Raw genomic sequence first — 21,099 nt, 5'->3', positions numbered from 1 at the left:
AGGCCTCGTTTGACTAGTTTTAATTGATTGTCAACCTATTAAAAACTCCCTTTCTTTTTTCTATGAGAAATGTAATGATAGGTTTGCGTTAAAAATAGTAACATCCCTTTAATTCTGTAGTGTACATACTTAAGTGACAAGTGATGGAGGAACAGGCACAAGTGGAAGTCCTGTGACTTGGTGAGATTTGGTTTGTTCCAACCACGTCCTGTGCCTTTGCCTTATGCATACCATGATCATTTTCCCTTTTGCAATTCCTCTGTTAGCAAAACAAATATAGGTATCCAGCTTATTGATAGTATTTTACTATTTTGTAAAGTAGAATAGTCTTATTTCCTTCTAAAAAAATTATTATTTGTGACGGAAAAAAATAATTGTAAAGAGAAATTTTCTGTGGTTTCTCACTTGCTTCCCAACATAGTTCAAACCTTCGAATTGTGGGTTGGAGGAAAAGAAACTCGCGACATTTTATATTTTAGATTTCTTTTTGAATTTTTATGATATATGCTTTGAGGAAAATAGTTTCTATTTCATTCCCTAACAAGTTCTTAGCTTTCTTCTCCCTTGCGGATCTCTAGCCACTCATGCTGTCGTGTATGAGAGTACTAGAATACTGACTCATCTAGATTTACGTTGTGTCAAATGATAGTATTATTGACTCAATAAGGCAGATCGATGTTTGACCTTTACGAAATTCTATAATAGTCTATTTGATTTTTGAGTTTAAAATTTATTAGTTGTACATATTTAATGCGGGTTTTAAATATATATATATATATATATATACAGAGAGACCTAAAAGCTATTGAATTCCTTTATCTTGTATACTATATCCCCCCCCCCCCCCCAAACAAAAAAAAAGATATCCATTTCTATGTCATTTCAGTATATGGCGTAACACAATAATTTTATTAATAACACACTTTTGGTTTGTATATTCATTTGATTGAGTGGCAGTGGTATAAATGAGCAGGCAGTCGATGCCTAGCAACAGCCATCAAAGGCTTAGCTTTAGGCATAGTCATTCCATAAACCTCACTTGTGTCAATATCTTCAGGTTTCAATCCATTTGGTGGGCTCCAATCAAAGCAATGAAACAACCTAGCCAAAGCCATAAGCACCAATTTTACTCCCAATGGGGCACCAGGACACTTCCTTTTTCCAGCACTAAATGGCAAAATTTTGAAATCCGCCCCGTGACTTATTTCAACTCTGATGCTTTCATCTTTTGGCGAATGCCTCTCTGGCCTAAACTCATCAATATTGTCCCAAATCTTGGTGTTTCGACCAAGACCGTGCGTGTTGATGAAGACACGTGTCTTGGCTGGGATATAATAGCCGTTGATCGTCGTATCTCGGATTGATTCATGTGGGATTAGAAATGGACCAGCAGGGTGCATTCGAAAAGTTTCACGTACTACACAACGAAGGTATTTGAGATTAACCAAGTCGGTTTCGGTTACCATCCGACCCGATCCAACAACTATGTCAAGTTCTTCTTGGATCTTCTTGAGGACGTGGGGATGCTTTATCACCTCAGCCATTGCCCATTCGTTGGTTACAGCAGATGTATCCGTGGCTGCAGCTATCATATCCTATAATAAACAGAAAAAAAAAAAATAACTCTCACAAAAGATACACCACTAGTATATGAAATGTCTTATTTTATATTTCGGAGACATTCATACCTTTTACCAAGCTTTAATCTGAAGTACAACGGAAGATAATTTTAAATCATAACTAAAAGTATGGAAATACATTTGCACATTCTTCTCGAAGTATTTTGATATGTGAAATCCACTTAGTGTATATGAAAGCTTTGTACATGTATAAGATCACGAAAATATAGGAAACGATTTACTATAAACAGGGGTATGGATAATCCCCAAGTATACGAAGGATAAAATTGAAATATTTAGAGAGATAAACTTGGACATTTCCCTTTTTGATATAATATGTCTACTTTCAGACCATTAATGTTATTATAGCTATAATATAATGAGTTTAATTTATATACACTAACTGTATAAAGAATAATTATTCTAGTCATCTAAAAAATAATTACATATAATTAACCATAATAAGTGTGATTGATAACCTGAAAAATAAAACAGGTAATTTACTGCAACATGTTAAAATATTTTGATAGTGTTAAAAGTCTGTAATCGTCAGTATGTAGAAACTGAATTCATGATATAAAGTTGCTACGGGCCATTTATTTTTTTTGTGTGTAATTTGGATTCAGCTTAGGAGTCTCATGTGTGTGCTAGTAGTAATTCATTAGATGCATACTGAATGTAAGTATACTAGTATAGTTTGAGATAAATGGACCTATTATCTAGGTAGAGAGTTGGTATTAAAAAAATTAGACCTGAATGAGAGCTTTAATTTCAACATCATCCATATGTTGTTTCCCATTCCCATCTCCTTCATCTTCACCTGGCAAAGACAATAAAACATCCACAAAATCCATTTCACCTTCATCAATATTACTTTTACCTTTTTTTCTATGTTCTTCAATTATTCTCATATGAAAATCATCAATCCTTTTCTCCACTTCCCTCATTTTCTTCTCACAATTATGAGGATCAATCCACCTCCATAAAGGTAAATAATCACCTAAATAAATCACACCAAGAAGCCAAAATAATTCATGAGTTATATGCATAAATTCTTTTGCTTCTTGTGGGCCAGCAGATTCAGCCCCAAAGTATTGTTTTCCAAGTAACATTCTAGTCACATTATTCATTGAAAAAGCACCCAAAATTTCCCTTAAATTTAATGTCTCCCCTTTTTGTGTCTTGGTCCAAACATCTTGAACTAGGGTTTGAGCTTCATCTGCCCTATGTTTTACAAATGACTCAAGCCTTTTGGTTGTCAACAAATGTTCCATGCAAATTCTTCTCATTCTCTTCCATTTTGGTCCTAAGGGAGCCAACGCTACATCCCCACAACCATATGCTAGATGAACAGCAGCAAGAGTTCTTGGCCTAGACGCGAAAACATCGTCTTGTTGTACAAGTATTTCTCTTATGATTTCTGGATCATTGGTGGTGATAGCATCGACGTTACCTGTTAGTAAAAAATATATATAATATAGGGACAAAATTGAAGGCAGCCTTTGAGGCGTGAAAAATAACTATTGCTTGTATCTGTACTACAGGTTTTTAATAGCCACCCCATGTAGAATTTCTCTATTTATAGAGCAAAGATCAGATCATACCAAATAGACACTTGATTTCATAAATACACATATCTATTCATCCTAAACAAAATTGAATATTCTATAGTAGAAACAAAAGAAAGAAAGGTATAATAGTTAGGAAAAGGAAAACAAAATTAAGCCTTTTAAGCATGCAGATGAGTATTTGGTAATAAAAGTAATATAATGTAATAGATGCATTATATTTTTATATATATGGCTTTGTAGATATACACATATATGTAGGTATACTAAGTTATAAAGACCATTGTTAGATTTAACTTATAAAGCCTATAAGAAAGGCTTTTGTCCATCAACGTGGGACGTCACAAACTATATTCAAAGAAGACTTAATCTAAATAGCTGCACTCCCAACTGCTTAAATAAAAATAGCCGTATAATCAGTGTATAATTTATGTATACTGGCCAAGAAAAATAAACAGCGAATGTGATCGGTTATTTGTGTAAAGATCTCTAACTGACATTACCTAGTCGGAGGTAAACCAATGGCCCATATTTGTCACAGAATGAAGCCATGTCTCTGTGAGGCAATTGCCCCAACTGAAAAAGGTTGCCCACAATCGGCCATTGTTTTGGACCAGGAGGGAGTCGATTGATTTTCTGTTTAGACTTGTCGATAAGTGAAAAATGAACTAGCTTGGAAATAAGATATGCGCAAAGAAAGGCTACAACACAATTGATCAGATCAAAAAGACATGTGCAAAGAAGAAGTAGAATAAAACTGGTTAAGTCGATCATCTTATCTTGTCAAAGAGGAAAAAAGAAAGTAGTTTGTTACAAGCTTTACTAGGAAAATATGTTGCTTAATTCTAATTTATAATGTTTTGAGCAGTGTACATTCGGCTGCAAAAAGACATGACCACAAAATATTAGGAAGCCCATCATCTTGACATGTTTCAACTACACTATATTCATAATCTTTAACTCACTTTTCTTGCATTTTCGTTTTCTTTGTTAGGGAGATTCGGTTTTATAGTCCATCATAAATGTTATTTTAGTTATGATCCTTTACATATGAGCTCAGTAAAATAACAGAGGAGAGATAATATAAGGTATTCTGCTAAGATCATTTTCTTCGATTCAGATTCATGTGATGTGCTAACATACCAATTCACAAGGCCAATCAGCAAGTTATTTTTCTTCTTTTTCAGAAGTGCTTTGTAAAATTGGAAAATGTTTTCTTAGAAATAGTGAATTAGGGTGTTTTTTTTAAAAAAAAACAATTATTCTTGCAAGTTTCCGATCCGTTAAGAATTAAATTCCAACCTCTATCCCGAAAAAAATTATTTTTGCACTTCTTGTTTAAAAGGTCTCGAATTTGAACAGTAGCACGGAAGTAGTAAGTTATTTTACTATTTAGTCCTTAATCATGTCTGTTGACAGCAATAGACGTACGCATTTGAGCAAAATGAAAATCATTGTACTCTGTAGTTTGTTGTCAAAAGATAAATAATAATATATATATATTTATAAAAACTAATTTCTAACTATTTTTTATAGATCCTGTATAATTGTCCGATTAAGGGGTCGTTTGGTATGAGGTATAAGAAGGCATAGGGATAATACAAAAATTTAATACCACCTTAATACTATGTTTGGTTAGCAAACCAGATATAAGTTATTTCAGTGTTAATTTTAACACCGGAATAACTTATACCTTAGAGAGGGTGGGGTAATTAGTGTCAGTATAACTTATACCTTCTTTTTAGAAATTATGCAATTGTCATTCTTAATACAACATATCAAATTGTGAATAAACAACAATCCCAGCATAACTAATCCCAGCATAACTTATCTCAACATAACTTATACCGACATAACTTATACCGATATAATCCGTATTCCAACCAAACGACCCCTAAGAGTACTCAACTGAATACCCTTCACTCTATATTGTTGTGCCATTACATGTAATGTTTTCCACGTGTCATATGTATAATAGTGAATGTTTAATGATGAAAATCGTCAGTGCAGTCTCGAGCCTTTTTTTTTTTGTTAAGAAGGATATTTATATATAAAGCTTCTATAATTAAACTTGGAAATACAATGCATAGTATTGTCTATGCCGGAGTACTGTAAATCCCTTAATACTGCGATGTTTTACTCTACTGTATCAATATTACATGTCAAAAATTTTCTAACGACTTTAATTCCTAAGATGTCTGCCTAAAATACATTATTTGCAAATATCGGAGGAACTGCTAGTATGTCGGTTCGTCCCAAAAAACATGACTTTGCTGCCTCTTTCGCTAGTATATCGGCCACCCTATTCTTCTTCCTGTAGGTATGCCTCACCATCGCCTTGTCCATCCTTTGTATTAACAACATGCATTCACAAATCATAAGATCATAAATTAAGTTACCAGTAAGAAGCATTTGACAAGTGTTGGAAATTAAACCAAGATTAAGTAGTATTCCTACGTCTTCTAGGATTTGGTATTTAGTAGTTTATTTAATTTATGTCTAATTAGGATTCACAACCTAAATCATGTAGGAATAAGTTTTCTAGATTCTAGTCAATTTTGGTTTTGTAGTATTATAAATAAGGGTGCTACTACATATTTTCTATTGTGGAGAGGTAGCTACGATGTAGAGAGATTCAATAGTTTATGAGTTCTGAAAAACCCTCCTACCAAGTTCTCTCCCTAGTTTAATAAATTTCTTCTATGTAGCTTTTGCTAAATTTATTGTTTGTGCCTAAATTGTTCTTCGGGGTATTTCAATCCTTAAAATTGGTATATGAGATTCTATCAGAGTCGGTGGAAATCCTAAAAAAATTATGGATACTCCATATTTACATGATTGCCAAATTTTCAAGTTTGATGGCAAAAATAATTTTGAAGATTGATATCAATATATGAAATATTTTTTCAATGTTGCTGGATTATGGCCCATTGTTGAAACAGGATTTGAGGACCCCCAAAAGGTACAACATTTACGGGTGATGCAGTTATGCAATTGGAGAAGAAGAGACATTTATATTATATGGCACGCTACTAACTCGCCATAAAGGTCGACTTGTATATATCTAAAAAATATTTGCATGCAAAGTCATCAAAGAACGCTTGGACAATCTTAGTTAAGTCACATCGAAAAGTTGTTAACATAAGGAAAGAGAAACTGCAAGAATTTAGGAGTCAATTTGAGTTGGCTTACATGAGACCAACAGAGTCTGTGAAAGAATATTTTACTAGAATTGAAGAAATAGTCAATGGTCTAAGGATAAATGGAGAAATATTGAAAGAAGTTAAAATTGTTAAAAAAATATTGCAGTCACTTAGTTTAAAGTTTAACAAGAAGAAAGTTACTCTTGAGTCTACCAAAGATCTTAACACTCTAAGACTTGATGTTGTAGAAGGCGAATTGGTGACATATGAGAGATCATTGAATCAACGGAAAGATGAGACATTAGATGATGCATCACTAGAAAAAGATAATCAACCAAAAGAAAAAGAAGACACATCAAAGATGACGAAAATAAATCAAGAAGGCAAAATTCAAAAACAAAGGAGAAAAGAAGAGAAGGTACATGTAATTTTTGTTATGATAGTTCCATTGAATGCGAAGATAAGTTAAATAATATTCAAATTGATCTACCAAAATTTTTGAGATTGTTAAAAAGGACGATTAAGTTGCAAGAGATGCCCGTCCAAAAGAGGTTGATATTTTACAAGAAATATTATTTGATAGTATTGAAGATGAACCGAGTAATGAAAGAAACAAGATGGTTCATCAAGAGAAAGTTTTTATTAATCAACCCAAGATTGAGGCAGAAATAGCTTGGGATCCAGAAACACAACAACACATGATTATAGATATTGAAGATGCAATCGATTTCGTGTCATTGTTCAAAATTACATATTTTAAGGAGAAAGATGATATATCTATTGGTGACATTATTCTACAACCTATAAAATTTTCACGTGGAGTTGATCGGGTGTACAAGACTACCCACAAAACATTTAGAGAAGTAGATGGTTTCAAAGTAGAGAAAAAAATATGTTGATGATATTTTGAAGGGATTAACCATGAGTAAAGACAAATCATATATGACCAATATTGAAGAGAAATTGAAGTTAACTAAAGATGATACTCGCGACTTTGTTGATGCAACATATTTTAGGGAATTGGTGGGGAGCCTAGTTTATTTAATTTATGTCTAATTAGGATTCACAACCTAAATCAAGTAGGAATAAGTTTTCTAGATTCTAGTCAATTTTGGTTTTGTAGTATTATAAATAGGGGTGCTACTACATATTTTCTATTGTGGAGAGGTAGCTACGATGTAGAGAGATTCAAGAGTTTATGAGTTTTGAAAAACCCTCCTACCAAGTTCTCTCCCTAGTTTAATAAATTTCTTCTATATAGCTTTCGCTAAATTTCTTGCTTGTGCCTAAATTGTTCTTCGGGGTATTTCAATCCTTCAAATTAGCCATATGGGGTTTGAGAGTCGTGTTTAGGGAGAAAACTTTACGAGATAAGTGTTAGTGTGTCACTTCTATTTGCCTCTTCGTGAAGTTGTTCTCTCGATTTTTTGTACTCTCTTTTTATTATAGTGGATTGATCATCTCCGCCCGTGGACGTAGGTCAGTTGACCGAACCACGTTAAATATTTTTGTCTCTTTTGGTATATTTCTCTTTTGTTGTCTGATTTATCGTCGTTCAAGGTTTGCTTTGCTAGCTTCCGCATGACACCTGGCTTTTTTCGATCCTAACAAGTGGTATCAGAGCTATATGAAAAAGGTGGATCAAGTTTATTTTGTCAGAAAATTCAGGCCAAGGAGAGAATTTTTAGGTGTTTGTCCTGATTTTCTTACCATATTTGGTTTTCCTATCTCTTGAAGGAAAGGACAACAGATTTACCTTGATTGGGTTTTCCTTATTGTAGAAGGAAATTACAAATCTTTCATATTTGGATAGTTCCTTTTCTTGTAGGAAAAAGTTTGGAGTTTTATAAATTGAAGATTCGTCCTTGTCATTCAGCAGCATCCACAATGTAGCCATATGGGGTTTGAAAGTCGTGTTTAGTGAGAGAACTTTACAGGACAAAGTGTTAGTATGTCACTTGTATTTGCCTCTTCGTGAGGTTGTTCTCTCAATATTTTGTACTCTCTTTTTATTATAGTGGAATACTCATCTCCGCCCGTGAACGTAGGTCAGTTGATCGAACCACGTTAAATATTTGTGTTTCTTTTGATATATTTCTCTTTTATTGTCTAATTTATCATCGTTCAAGGTTTGCTTTGCTAGCTTCCGCATAACACTTAGACTTTTTTCTAATTAACGTCCTCAGAGAAAATTACTTAATTTTTGAACTACTCTATCCATCACAATCAACATGAAACTTTAACATTTTCTAGACATTCTCTTTGTCCTAAAAACAATAATAAAGTCCTGTTTACGAGAGTCGATTTTTTTGTTTCTAGAGTGAATCAAAGAATGAGTTCTTAATAAATACATATAAAAAGGTTTTTTTTTTTTAATAAAAATCATAATAAAATAATTTACATTCAATAACATATACTTTAAGAATTTTTACTCGGTGATGTAGTTCGTCCTACTCAACAGGAATATCCACTCTATTTTTCAAACGGTTAAAAGAAATGGTTTCTATTTAAAACTTATGTCTTTAAGAATTTTTTTTTGGTGCAAGTCTTTAAGAAAATTTAATAAAATCATAGTTGCAGTAAATAATTAACAAAAATGGTAACTAATTAACGTCATTTCTTAACAGAAACATTAAAGACTAGACTGATAATCACGTTAAAAAATAATTCCTAACAATTTATGTGCGAAGTTATTGCCCTATATTCTGTTCCTTTCTTGATATTTTTTCCTTTTTATTTACTGGTATAATTATAGATGCTATTATTGAAGAATTAAAAAAAATGTAAACTTACACTTAATAAATATTTCGAATGGTATTAGTATAATTTATTTAGAAACATTTAATTATATAAAACATAAGAAAATTATTCCATTGTTATATGTTTTATATAATTAATTATGAAATATACTATAATTATTCCAATATGATACCTTTATATAATTATATATTGCTAATTAAGATATGCCGGAATTATATATTTTCGTATTTTTTGGTATTTATATATATGAGGATTTTCTTGGAGATTATAACAACATTTTTTGTTCGATATTTTTTTACTTTTATAGTAAATGGCTATTATGAAGGGGAACCTTGGCGTAACTAGTAAAGTAGCTGCGATGTGGCCAGGAGGTCAGGGGTTATCGAGCCGTGGAAACAGCCTCTTGCAGAAATGCAGATTAAGGTTGCGTACGATAGACCCTTGTGGTCCGGCCCTTTCCCGGACCCCACGCATAGCGACAGCTTAGTACACCAGGCTGTCTTTTTTTAATAGTGAATAGCTGTTATATACTAATGTGATGACCCAAAAGGTCATCACTTGTTTTTAAAAGTGGATTCTGTGTTCCGAGGCCTTAAAAACCTCTTTTGGCATCACCTGATTTGTGTGCGTAGTTCGGGTGCCTAACCAGAAAGCCATTTTGTGAAAAACTGTGAAAAATGATGAATTTTGCATTTAAAATGAGTTTAAGTTGATTTCGGTCAATATTTTGGGTAAACAGACCGGACCCGTAATTGGACGGCCCCGGAGGGTCCGTAGGAAAATATGGGACTTGGGCGTATGCCCGGAATCAAATTCCGAGGTCCCAAGCCCGAGAAATGAATTTTTAAAGAAAATTATTTTCTGAAAATGTTTATGAGTTTTGGAAATGAATTGTGATTAAAACTTGATGGTATCGGGTCCGTATTTTGGTTTCGGTGCCCGATACAGGTCTTATATGTGATTTAAGGTAAGTCTGTGAAGTTTGGTAGGAAATAGACTTGAAACGACGTGAATCAGATCGTTTTTGAGAAAATTGGAAATTTGAAGTTCTTAAGAAAATTCAATAATTTTGATGCTAAATTCATAGTTGTTGATGTTATTTTAGTGATTTGAATACACGAGCGAGTCCGTATGATATTTTTAGGTTGGTGTGCATGTTTGGTCTGGAGCCCCGAGGGCTCGGGTGAGTTTTGGATAGGCCGCGGGGTGGATTTTGGACTTGGTGAATTGCAGGTTTTTAGCTGGTGTGATCAGGCATGCAGGCTTCGCATCGCAAATGCGGGATCGCAAATGCGAAGGTTGAGTCGCAAATGCGAAATAGCCCAGGCCAGCTCTTTCTCGCAAATGCGAGATTTCCTTCGCAAATGCGATACGCCCCTTTTGGGCTTGTTATCGCAAATGCGATCCTTTGTTCTCATTTCCCAACTCGCAAATGTGGGAACCCCTTCGCAAATGCGAACATAGCAGAGGTCGAGCTTCGCAATTGCGAACCCTGATCGCAATTCCCATATCTACAACTTGCAATTTTATAACTTAGCCGAAAATCTTATACCATATCTGGTCATGCCTAGTGATTCTTTGAGTGCTCTTGTTTATGTGTCTACACCGGTGGGTGATTATATTGTGGTAGATCGAGTCCATCGTTCTTGTATAGTTGTGATTGGGGGTCTTGAGACTCGTGTAGATTTGCTTCTTCTGGACATGGTTGATTTTGATGTCATATTGGGGATGGACTAGTTATCACCTTATCACGCTATCTTGGACTGTCATGCCAAGACTGTGACCTTAGCCTTGCCGGGTTTACCTCATTTAGAGTGGAGAAGGACTCTAGTCATTCTACCTGTAGTGTTATCTCTTATATGAAGGCTTGGTGTATGGTCGAGAAGGGGTGTTTGGCTTATTTGGCCTATGTTCGTGATTCTAGTGCTGAGGTTCCTTCTATTGATTCCGTGCCTGTTGTTCGTGAGTTTCCTAAGGTATTTCCTTCAGACCTGCCGGGTATGCCACCCAATAGGGATATTGAATTTTGCATTGATTTGGCTCCGGGCACTCAGCCCATTTCTATCCCGCTGTATCGTATGGCCCCGCCTAAGTTGAAAGAGTTGAAGGAGCAGTTGCAAGACTTGCTTGAAAAGGTTTCATTAGACCTAGTGTTTCACCTTGGGGTGTGCTGGTATTGTCTGTTAAGAAGAAAGATGGATCGATGAGAATGTGTATTGATTACCGGCAGTTGAACAAGGTTACAATCAAGAATAAGTATCCATTGCCGAGGATTGATGATTTATTTGATCAGCTTCAGGGTGCCAAGGTATTCTCGAAGATTGACTTGAGATCTGGCTACCATTAGTTGAGGATTAGGGCATCCGATGTCCCTAAGACAGCTTTCCGCACTCGGTATAAGCATTATGAGTTCTTGGTGATGTCATTCGGGTTGACAAATGCCCCAGTAGCTTTTATGGAGTTGATGAATCGAGTGTTCAGGCCTTACTTGGATTTGTTCGTGATAGTCTTCATTGATGATATTTTGATCTATTCCCGTGACCGGGAGGAGCACGAGCAGCATCTTAGAGTGGTTCGTTAGACTTTGAGGGATAGTCAGTTGTATGCTAAGTTTTCAAAGTGTGAGTTCTGGCTGAGTTCAGTTGCATTCCTAGGTCATGTTGTATCAGCAGAGGGTATTCAATTTGATCCGAAGAAGATTGAGGCAGTCAAGAACTTTCCTAGACCAGTATCAGCTACAGAGATCCGGAGTTTCTTAGGATTGACAGGCTACTATCATCGGTTCGTAGAGGAGTTCTCGTCTATTGCAGCCCTGATGACCAGGTTGAACCAAAAGGGTGCCCAGTTTAGATGGTCTGACGAGTGTGAGGCGAGCTTTCAGAAGCTCAAGACAGCTCTGACTACGACACCGGTGTTGGTTTTGCCCACATTTTCTGGGCCTTATACAGTTTATTGTGATGCATCTCGTATTGGACTTGGCGCGGTGTTGATGCAGGATGGCAAGGTCATTGCCTATGCTTCATAGTAGTTGAAGATTCATGAGAAGAACTATCTGGTTCATGATTTGGAGTTAGCAGCCATCATTCACGCATTGAAGATTTGGGGGCATTATCTGTATGGCGTGGCATGTGAGGTGTTCACGGATCACAAGAGTCTGCAGTATTTTTTCAAGCAGAAGGAGCTAAATTTGAGGCAAAGAAGGTGGTTGGAGCTATTAAAAGACTATGATATCACCATCTTATATCATCCGGGAAAGGCCAATGTGGTGGTCGACGCTTTGAGTAGAAATTCAGCCAGTATGGGCAGTCTTACTTATATTCCGTTCGGTGAGAGACCGCTTGCTTTGGATGTTCAGGCTTTGGATAATCAGTTTGTGAGGTTGGATGTTTCTGAGCCCAGCCGTGTGTTAGCTTGCACAGTTGCTCGTTCTTCTTTATTGGAGCGTATCCGAGATCGGCAGTATGATGATCCCTATTTGTGTGTCCTTAGAGACACGATGTAGCATGGAGGTGCCAAGCAGGTTACTTTAGGTGATGATAGAGTTTTGAGATTGCATGGTCAAATTTGTGTGCCTAATGTGGATGGGCTTCGAGAGTTGATTTTAGAGGAGGCCCATAGTTCCCGGTACTCTATTCATCCATGCGCCGCGAACATGTATCAGGATTTGCGGCAGCATTACTGGTGGAGAAGAATGAATAAGGATATCGTTGCATATGTGGCTTGGTGTTGGAACTGTCAGCAAGTTAAGTACGAGCATTAGATGCCTGGTGGTTTGTCTTAAAGGATTGAGCTTCCCGAGTGGAAGTGGGAGCGTATCACTATGGACTTCGTTGTTAGACTCCCACGGACTCAGAGGAAGTTCGACGCAGTGTGGGTTATTATTGATAGGTTGACCAAGTCGGCATATTTCATTCCTGTGGCAGTCTCGTACTCTTTCGAGAGGTTAACTGAGATCTATATCCGGAAAATAGTTCGCCTTCATGGTGTGACCGAGTCTATCATTTCGGACTGAGGTACGTAGTTTACCTCCTATTTTTGGAGAGCAGCTCAGCGAGAGTTGGGCACACAGGTTGAGTTGAGCACAACGTTTCATCCTCAGACGAACGGGCAGTCCGAGCGGATTATTCAAATTTTGGAGGATATGCTCCGAGCTTGTGTCATTGACTTTGGAGGCTCGTGGGATCAGTTTTTGCCTTTAGCAGCGTTTGCCTACAACAACAACTACCAATCAATTATCCAGATGGCTCCTTTTGAGGCTTTGTATGGTAGGCGGTGTCGGTCGCCAATTGGATGGTCTGAGCCGGGAGAGGCTCGGTTGTTGGGTATGGATCTGCTTCAGGAGGCCTTAGACAAGGTCAGAATTATTCAGGATAAGCTTCGTACAGCTCAGTCCAGGCAAAAGAGCTATGCCGACCACAAGGTTTGAGATTTGGCTTTCATGGTCGGTTAGCGAGTATTGCTTCGAGTGTCGCCTATGAAGGGCGTGATGAGATTTGGAAAGAAGGGTAAGCTTAGCCCTAGGTTCATTGGCCCGTTTGAGATTCTTGATCGAGTGGGAGAAGTGGCTTACAGACTTGCGTTGCCACCGAGCTTATCAGTCGTGCATCCAGTGTTTCATGTGTCCATGCTTCGGAAATATCACGGCGATCCATCCCACATGTTAGATTTTAGCACTATCCACTGGACAAGGACTTGTCTTATGAGGAGGAGCCGGTAGCTATCTTAGACTGGCAGGTTCGTCAGTTGAGATCGAAGAGTTTTCCTTCTATTCGTGTTCAGTAGAGAGGTCAGCCCGCTGAGGCATCGACCTGGGAGTTCGAGTCCAATATGCGGATCTGATATCCCCATCTTTTCCCCAACTCAGGTACTTCCTTCTTCTGTTCGTTCTAGAATGAGCGGTTGTTTTAGAGGTGGAGGATGTGATGAACCAAAAGGTCATAACTTGTTTTTAAAAGTGGATTCTGCATTTCGAGGCCTTAAAACATCTTTCGGCATCACCTCGATTTGCGTGCGTAGTCTGGGCGCGTAGCCAGAAAGCCATTTTGTGAAAATCTGTGAAAAATGATGAATTTTGCATTTAAAATGAGTTTAAGTTGACTTCGGTCAATATTTTGGGTAAATGAACCCGGACCCGTGATTGGACGGTCCCGGAGGGTCCGTAGGAAAATATGGGACTTAGGCGTATGCCCGGAATCGAATTCCGAGGTCCTAAGCCCGAGAAATGAATTTTTAAAGAAAATTATTTTTTGAAAATGTTATGAGTTTTGGAAATGAATTGTTATTAAAACTTGATGGTATCGGGCCCGTAATTTGGTTCCAGTACCCAATACATTTCTTATATGTGATATAAAGTAAGTCTGTGAAGTTTGGTAGGAAACATACTTGAAACGGCGTGAATCAGATCGTTTTTGAGAAAATTAGAGATTTGAAGTTCTTAAGAAAATTTCATGATTTTGATGCTAAATTCATAGTTTTTAATGTTATTTTAGTGATTTGAATACACGAGCGAGTCCGTATGATGTTTTTAGGTTGGTATGCATGTTTGGTTTGGAGCCCCGAGGGTTCGGGTGAGTTTTGGATAGGCCACGGGGTGGATTTTGGACTTGGTGAATTGCAGGTTTTTAGTTGGTGTGATCAGGCTTGCAGGCTTCGCACTCGCAAATGCGAAGGTTGAGTCGCAAATGCGAAACAACCCAGGCCAGCTCTTCCTCGCAAATGCGAGATTTCCTTCGCAAATGCGATACGCCCCTTTTGGGTCTGTTATCGCAAATGCGATCCTTTGTTCGCATTTCCCAACTCGCAAATGCGAACATAGCAGAGGTTGGGGTTTTCAATTGCGAACCCTAGTCGCAATTCCCATATCTGCAACCTGCAATTTTATAACTTAGCCGAAAATCTCTCATTTTTGCACCCTTTCAAAACCAAAACAATCTTGGGCGATTTTTCAAAGACAATTCTTCTTCCAAATAGATTGTAAGTCAATTTTAAATTGTTTCCTTCAATCATTAACATCCTTTCACATGATTTCAACCCAAAATCAATGATTTTCATGGGGGAGATTGGGTGTTTTGGGTAGAACCTAGGTTTTTCAAAAATTGAGGATTTGGACCTTGATTTGAGGTCCGATTTCAAAACAAATTATATATTTGGGTTCGTGGGGGAATGCGTAATCAGGTTTTGATTCAAACTTCGGGTTTTGACCATGTGGGCTCCGGGGCGATTTTTGACTTTTTGGGTAAAATTTTGGAAAACTCATTTTCATGCAATAGAGTTGATTCATTTAGCGTTTATTGATGTAAGTAAGTAACTTGTGGTTAGATACGAGCGAGTTGGTGGTGGAATCAAGGGGTAAAGCGATAGTTGAGACGTGAATTGTGTTCGTGGCATCGAGGTAAGTGTTTGGTCTAACCTTAGCTTGAGGGATTAGGAGTCGAGTCATATTTGCTATGTGGTATTTGTCGAGTACGACGAATAGGCATGGTGACAAGTATCTATAAGTTGGTGTCAAGCTTGCCCGTGAGTCTTATATTGTGATTATTATGGCTTCGTTGTATTATTAATGCTTTGATGATGATTTCTATTGTTGGGCAAAGTTTGTGGAAGTAATTGTAACATTTGAACATTGAGGAGCATTGACTCGAGTTGTACAATGAAATGTGAAAGTATAAGTGGAAATTGAATCTTTTAGAGCATTGGCTCAAAGTTGTGAAGTGAGTTATGAAGTAAAAGTGGAAAAGAGAAGAGAATCATTATATTAACTCCCTTGCCGGGATATTGTTATTTTTTATGTTATCTCCCTTCACAGGATGTCGAGGTTTCTTTTGATGTTATTCCCTTGCCGGGACTTTATTGTTGGACTATTGTTCCCTTGCCGGTATTCTTATCGTAATTTTATATATTCACTTGCCCTATTGTTTGTGATTGTTGTTGGGTGAGGAAGAATGTTAAAGCACGAAGGGTGATGTCGTGTATGATTTGTGAGGAAAGAGTGTAAAGCACGAAGAGTGATTCTGTGTCGCACGATGTACCATTCTGTGCCGATTATATTGATTATATGGTGAGGACGAGAGTAAAAGCATGAAGGATGATGTCGTGCACATGTTCATTACTTGATTGCTTTGGTGAGGACGAGAGTAAAAGCACGAAGGGTGATGCCGTGCACTTATTGATTTCTGATTCTTTGTTGATATTTGAGATATGTTGTTTCTTTCAAATTCCTGCTGTCTTTCTATTGTAAATTGATAGTTCCCCCCTCAGCATGTTACCCCTCCCATACTTGATCGTATATTTCTGTTCTTCTTTTCCTCTGTATATAGTTAAATTGCACAGGTTTATTTGGTAGTCTGGTCCTAGCCTCGTCACTACTTCGCCGAGGTTAGGCTAGGCACTTACCATCACATAGGGTCGATTGTGTTGATACTACACTCTGCACTATGTGCAGATCCCGGAGCAGTAACATTTGGACCATAGATTGGGTGGCTGCCTTCAGTCCACGCGGAGATACAACGTAGACCTGCAGGCGTCTCCCTCTATCCCTTTATTCCTGTTTCATTTCCTTAATTCAGAAACAGTGTATTTTTTGTTTTTAGACTTTGTATGTAGCATTCTTAGATCGTTTGTGGTACTGTGACACCAGTTTTGGATGGTCGAGGTTCAAACAGTTGTATTAGACATATATATTCAGATAATTTACTGTTGTACTTCTGCTTATTGAAATTTTCCACTGTCCACACGCTTTGTCTTTATAATTGTTAAAGAGTATAAAATGGATAAAGAAGCAATTTGTTCAAATAATTAGCTTGCCTAGCTCACATTAGTAGACGCCATCACGACTCCCGAGGGTGGGAAATTCGGGTCGTGACAACTAATAACAACATTTGAGGTATAAATATTCTTTGGCTGTTATAGATCAAAATTATCTAAAAATAAATTATTTTTTCTTTTTTAAAGTTACATATGAAAGTTAAGAAAATTATTCAAATTTAAAATCTCAAAAAGTATGCATATTTTACTAAATATATTGAAGAAAGCTAATACATTATAATAAATTTATAATTAAACTAACAAAGATTTAAATCCTAAAGCGCACATTTTAAAGCTATTAGAAAAATATTTCTTTCAAGATTGATGGAAGAACATTATAATTGTAGCTTGTTTCATAGATTTCATTCTCTTACTAGTGATATAACACTTGATTGATGAAGATTTGGGTCTAAATTTTCAACACACGAGTATCATGACCCAAACTCAACATGTAGTGATGATGCCTATCATCCTACTAGGCAAGCCGACAACTCAAACGTTACCAACATTTTCAAATTGGGAATATATCAAAACAGGTTTTTAAAAAGTAAAAGGTCTCATAAACCGGATAACTATCACAATTCGAGACATAAGTTTTCCCAAAAATTAGGGTGTCACTGAGTAGAGAAATATTCCATTAATGACCAACAACACTTCGCGATTGCGGATCTAACCACGCGATCGCATAGAAGGAAAGTAGACACTCCACACCAGTAGGCTTCAGCAGTCTCCCAAGTCCAAATTTCACTCCGTTAATCATCCGAAATCTACCCGAGGCCCCTAAGATGTCACGACCCTAAACCCAGACCCGGTCGTGATGGCGCCTCTCGTAAAGACAAGCCAGCCGACACAAACCCCCAATTAAATTAACAAATATAATAATTCATAATTAAGTCATTAATAATGATAAATGCCAAAAATAGAGTGAAATATATCAACTGCGGAAACAAACATAGCCCGACATCGGGGTGTCACCAGTCATGAGCATCTAAACATGTGTTTAAGAGTCGGAAAGAGTTTATACAGTCTATTACAAAACTAGAAACAGAAAGTAAGATAGGAGGGAGAAACACTGGATTGCGAACGCCGAGCAGCTAGCTACCTAGTAGACTCCGAATAGCCTGCTGGGAGCAATCAACCCTCACTAGCGGGAGCCGAAGCTCTTGAATCTGCACACAGGGTGCAAGGAGTAATGTGAATACGCCAACTTTGTGAGTAATAAAATTAAATGAAGACTGAACGATAAGAAAATACGTAAAACACAGCAAAATGCTACAAGAGGGAGTGTAAAACCAATACAATGCAATAAAACAGTGAAATCTTATAGAAAACACCTTAGTTCAGTATAAGCTTCTTTAAAACACCTTTTTGAACAGTTAAACAAGTAAATGAAAAGCAGCGAGAAAAGATAAACACATAAAATCCGCCCCTCGGGCACAATATCAACAGAATCAGCCCCTGGGGCAATAACATGGAACAACGCTAGCCCCTCGGGCTATATCACATATTACACTGGGTACCCGCGCTCACTAAGGGTGTACAGACTCTGCGAGGGGCCCCTTACGGCCCAAGCGCAATATCAAGCCATCTCGTGGCATAATCAATAGGCTCTCGGCCTTATATCAAGCCACCTTGTGGTGTACAACTCAGGCTTTCGGCCTCATAATCATAATTAGTACAACACTGCTGCGGCGTGCAGCCCGATCCCATAATAATTCTCACAACACATGCCCTCGGCCCTACTCAGTCAAAAATCTCTAAAAGCCACTCGGGCATAGTAAAATGTGATGCTCAACCCAAAATATTATTTAAGATGTCAAAATAGAATAATCATGGCTGAGTTATAAAAATAGTAAAATATAGCATGACTGAGTACAAGTATAAAGTCAAAATAGTGAGGAAATAGTAGTAAAAATTCCCTAAGGGTCCAAACAGTTGGTACGAGGCCCAAATATGACATTCATCCCAAAACATGATGATAGCAAACAGTTTTCAATCAAATATGCGGTAAAACAGTCATTCCGGATGGACTAAGTTACAATCCCCAATGGGGCACGGTCCCACGCTTATCATCTAGCGTGTGCGTCACCTCAATATAACATAATGCTGTGAAATCTGGGGTTTCATACCCTTAGGACAACATTTACAATCATTACTCACCTCTATCCGGTCCAAACTCTAACCCACAATGCCCTTGCCTCTCAAATCAGCCTCCGGATGCTCCAAATCTAACCAAAATCAGTGCAAAACTATCAAAATATGCTAAGGGAACAAAGCCCACTCGAAAGAAATCAAATTACAACAAAAATCCCGAAATTGGCCAAACCGACCCCCGGGCCCACGTCTCGAAATCCAATAAAAATTACATCAATAGACTCCTTATCACTCTCCGAGTTCATTTATATCAAAAGCACCAAAATCCAACCACAAACGACCCCTCAAATCCCAAATTCTAGGTCTCCAATTACAAGCCCTAGTTCTTCAATATTTAGGCTTAAATTCTACAAATTCCATGATTAATTAGATAGAAATCACACTAGGATTGAGTATTAAATCCATAAATCTTACCTCCAAGTGTTACCCCTTGATTCCCTCTTCAATCCCCTTCAAAAATCTTCAAAATCGCCCAAAAATGGAGGAACTTAGACCCAAAATCACGGAAATGGGTCTTTTAAACATTATGCCCAGCACTTAAAAATCCTTCATCGCGAACACGGTCAACGTCTCGCGTTCGTGAAGCACAACCTAGCGTTGACCACTTTTTTCCTTTGCGATCGCAACTCCACATAAGCGAACTCGAAAGCTTGATTTCCCCTCTCATCGCAAACGCGGCTCCCCACCCGCGAACGCAAAGAACAAATCCTCCAGGACCCCATCTGCTCACTTACCTCTTTGTGAACGCAGCATGAACCTTGCAGGCACGATGACCACGAGCCTCGACCCTTCACGAACGTGGGATCACCTTCGCAAACCCAAAGGCCAATTTCCCAGCCTCACATCTCAACCCTTCGCGAATGCGAGGGACCACTTGCGAACGCGAAGAACAACTGTCTACAACATCAACAACAGATTTTCTGCAATTTTATCCAACTTGAAATGGTCCGTTTAACCACCCGAAATTCACTCCAGGCCCTCGGGACCTCAACCAAACATGTCAACATATCCCATAAACTCATTAAAACTTGGTCCAATCTTCGGAACGCTCAAAACAACATCAAAACACCAAATGTGCATCGGATTCAAGCCTAAGAATTCTAAAAATTTCCAAATTTTGCTTTCGATCAAAAAGTCTATCAAACCACGTCCGAATGACCTAACATTTTGCGCACACATCCCAAATGACACAATGGACGTACTGCAACTCCCAGAATTCCATTCCGACCCCGATTTCAAAATCTCACCTACCAACTAGAAAACGCCAAAATTCCAATTTCGCCAATTCAAGCCTAAATCTACTCCCTACCTCCAAAACACATTTTGATCACGCTCCTACGTCCCAAATCACCTCCCGGAGCTATCCGAACAATCGAACTCACATCCGAGCCCTTTAACACACAAGTCAACATTCGGTTGGCTTTTCCAACTTAAGCTTACTCAAAAGAGACTAAGTGTCTTAAACCTTACCAAAACCTCTATGAACCAGAGCCAACTAACCCAATAACACAAAATACAGTTGAACAAGGCAATAAGAAGCAGAAATAGGGGAAACGGAGTGATAACTCATGAAACGACCGGTTGGGTCGTTACACGGGACCTCAACCAAACATGCCAACAAGTCCTAAAACATCATACAAACTCGCATGAAGCATCAAATCACATCAAACAATGCTAAACCCACGAATCATGCATCGATTCAAGCCTAGTGAATTTATGAACTTCCAACTTCTACATTTGAAGCTGAAACCTATCAAATCAAGTACTATTGACCTTCAATTTTGCACACAAGTCATAAATGTCACAACGGACCTGCTCCAGCTCCTAGAACCAAAATCTGATCCCCACAACTGCAAAGCCAACTCTCGGTCAAACTTCTAAATTTTCATACTTTCACCATTTCAAGCTTTATTCAACTACGGACCTCTAAATCACTATCCTGACACACTCCTAAGTCCGAAATCATCCAACGGAGCGATCGGAACCATCAATACTCCATTCTGGTGTTATTTATACATAAGTCAACATCCGTCCAACCTTTTCAACTTAAGT

At 37.7% G+C, this 21,099-nt stretch overlaps 1 protein-coding gene across 1 annotated transcript; it reads right to left on the bottom strand.

Annotated features, from left to right (window-relative positions):
- Window positions 1–888: 888 nt before the first annotated feature.
- Window positions 889–3,993, bottom strand: LOC104217226 (cytochrome P450 703A2). The gene is made up of 3 exons (XM_009767415.1): window positions 3,691–3,993; window positions 2,372–3,072; window positions 889–1,595 (listed from the first exon to the last, which is right to left on the bottom strand). Exons 1-3 carry the CDS (start codon window positions 3,959–3,961, stop codon window positions 939–941), a joined length of 1,629 nt encoding a protein of 542 aa, XP_009765717.1. The 5' UTR covers window positions 3,962–3,993; the 3' UTR covers window positions 889–938.
- Window positions 3,994–21,099: the final 17,106 nt, after the last annotated feature.

Source organism: Nicotiana sylvestris, chromosome 8 (assembly GCF_000393655.2).
Source record: "Nicotiana sylvestris chromosome 8, ASM39365v2, whole genome shotgun sequence".
NCBI classification, from domain to species: domain Eukaryota; kingdom Viridiplantae; phylum Streptophyta; class Magnoliopsida; order Solanales; family Solanaceae; genus Nicotiana; species Nicotiana sylvestris.
This window is presented reverse-complemented; position numbering and strand designations above follow the sequence as displayed.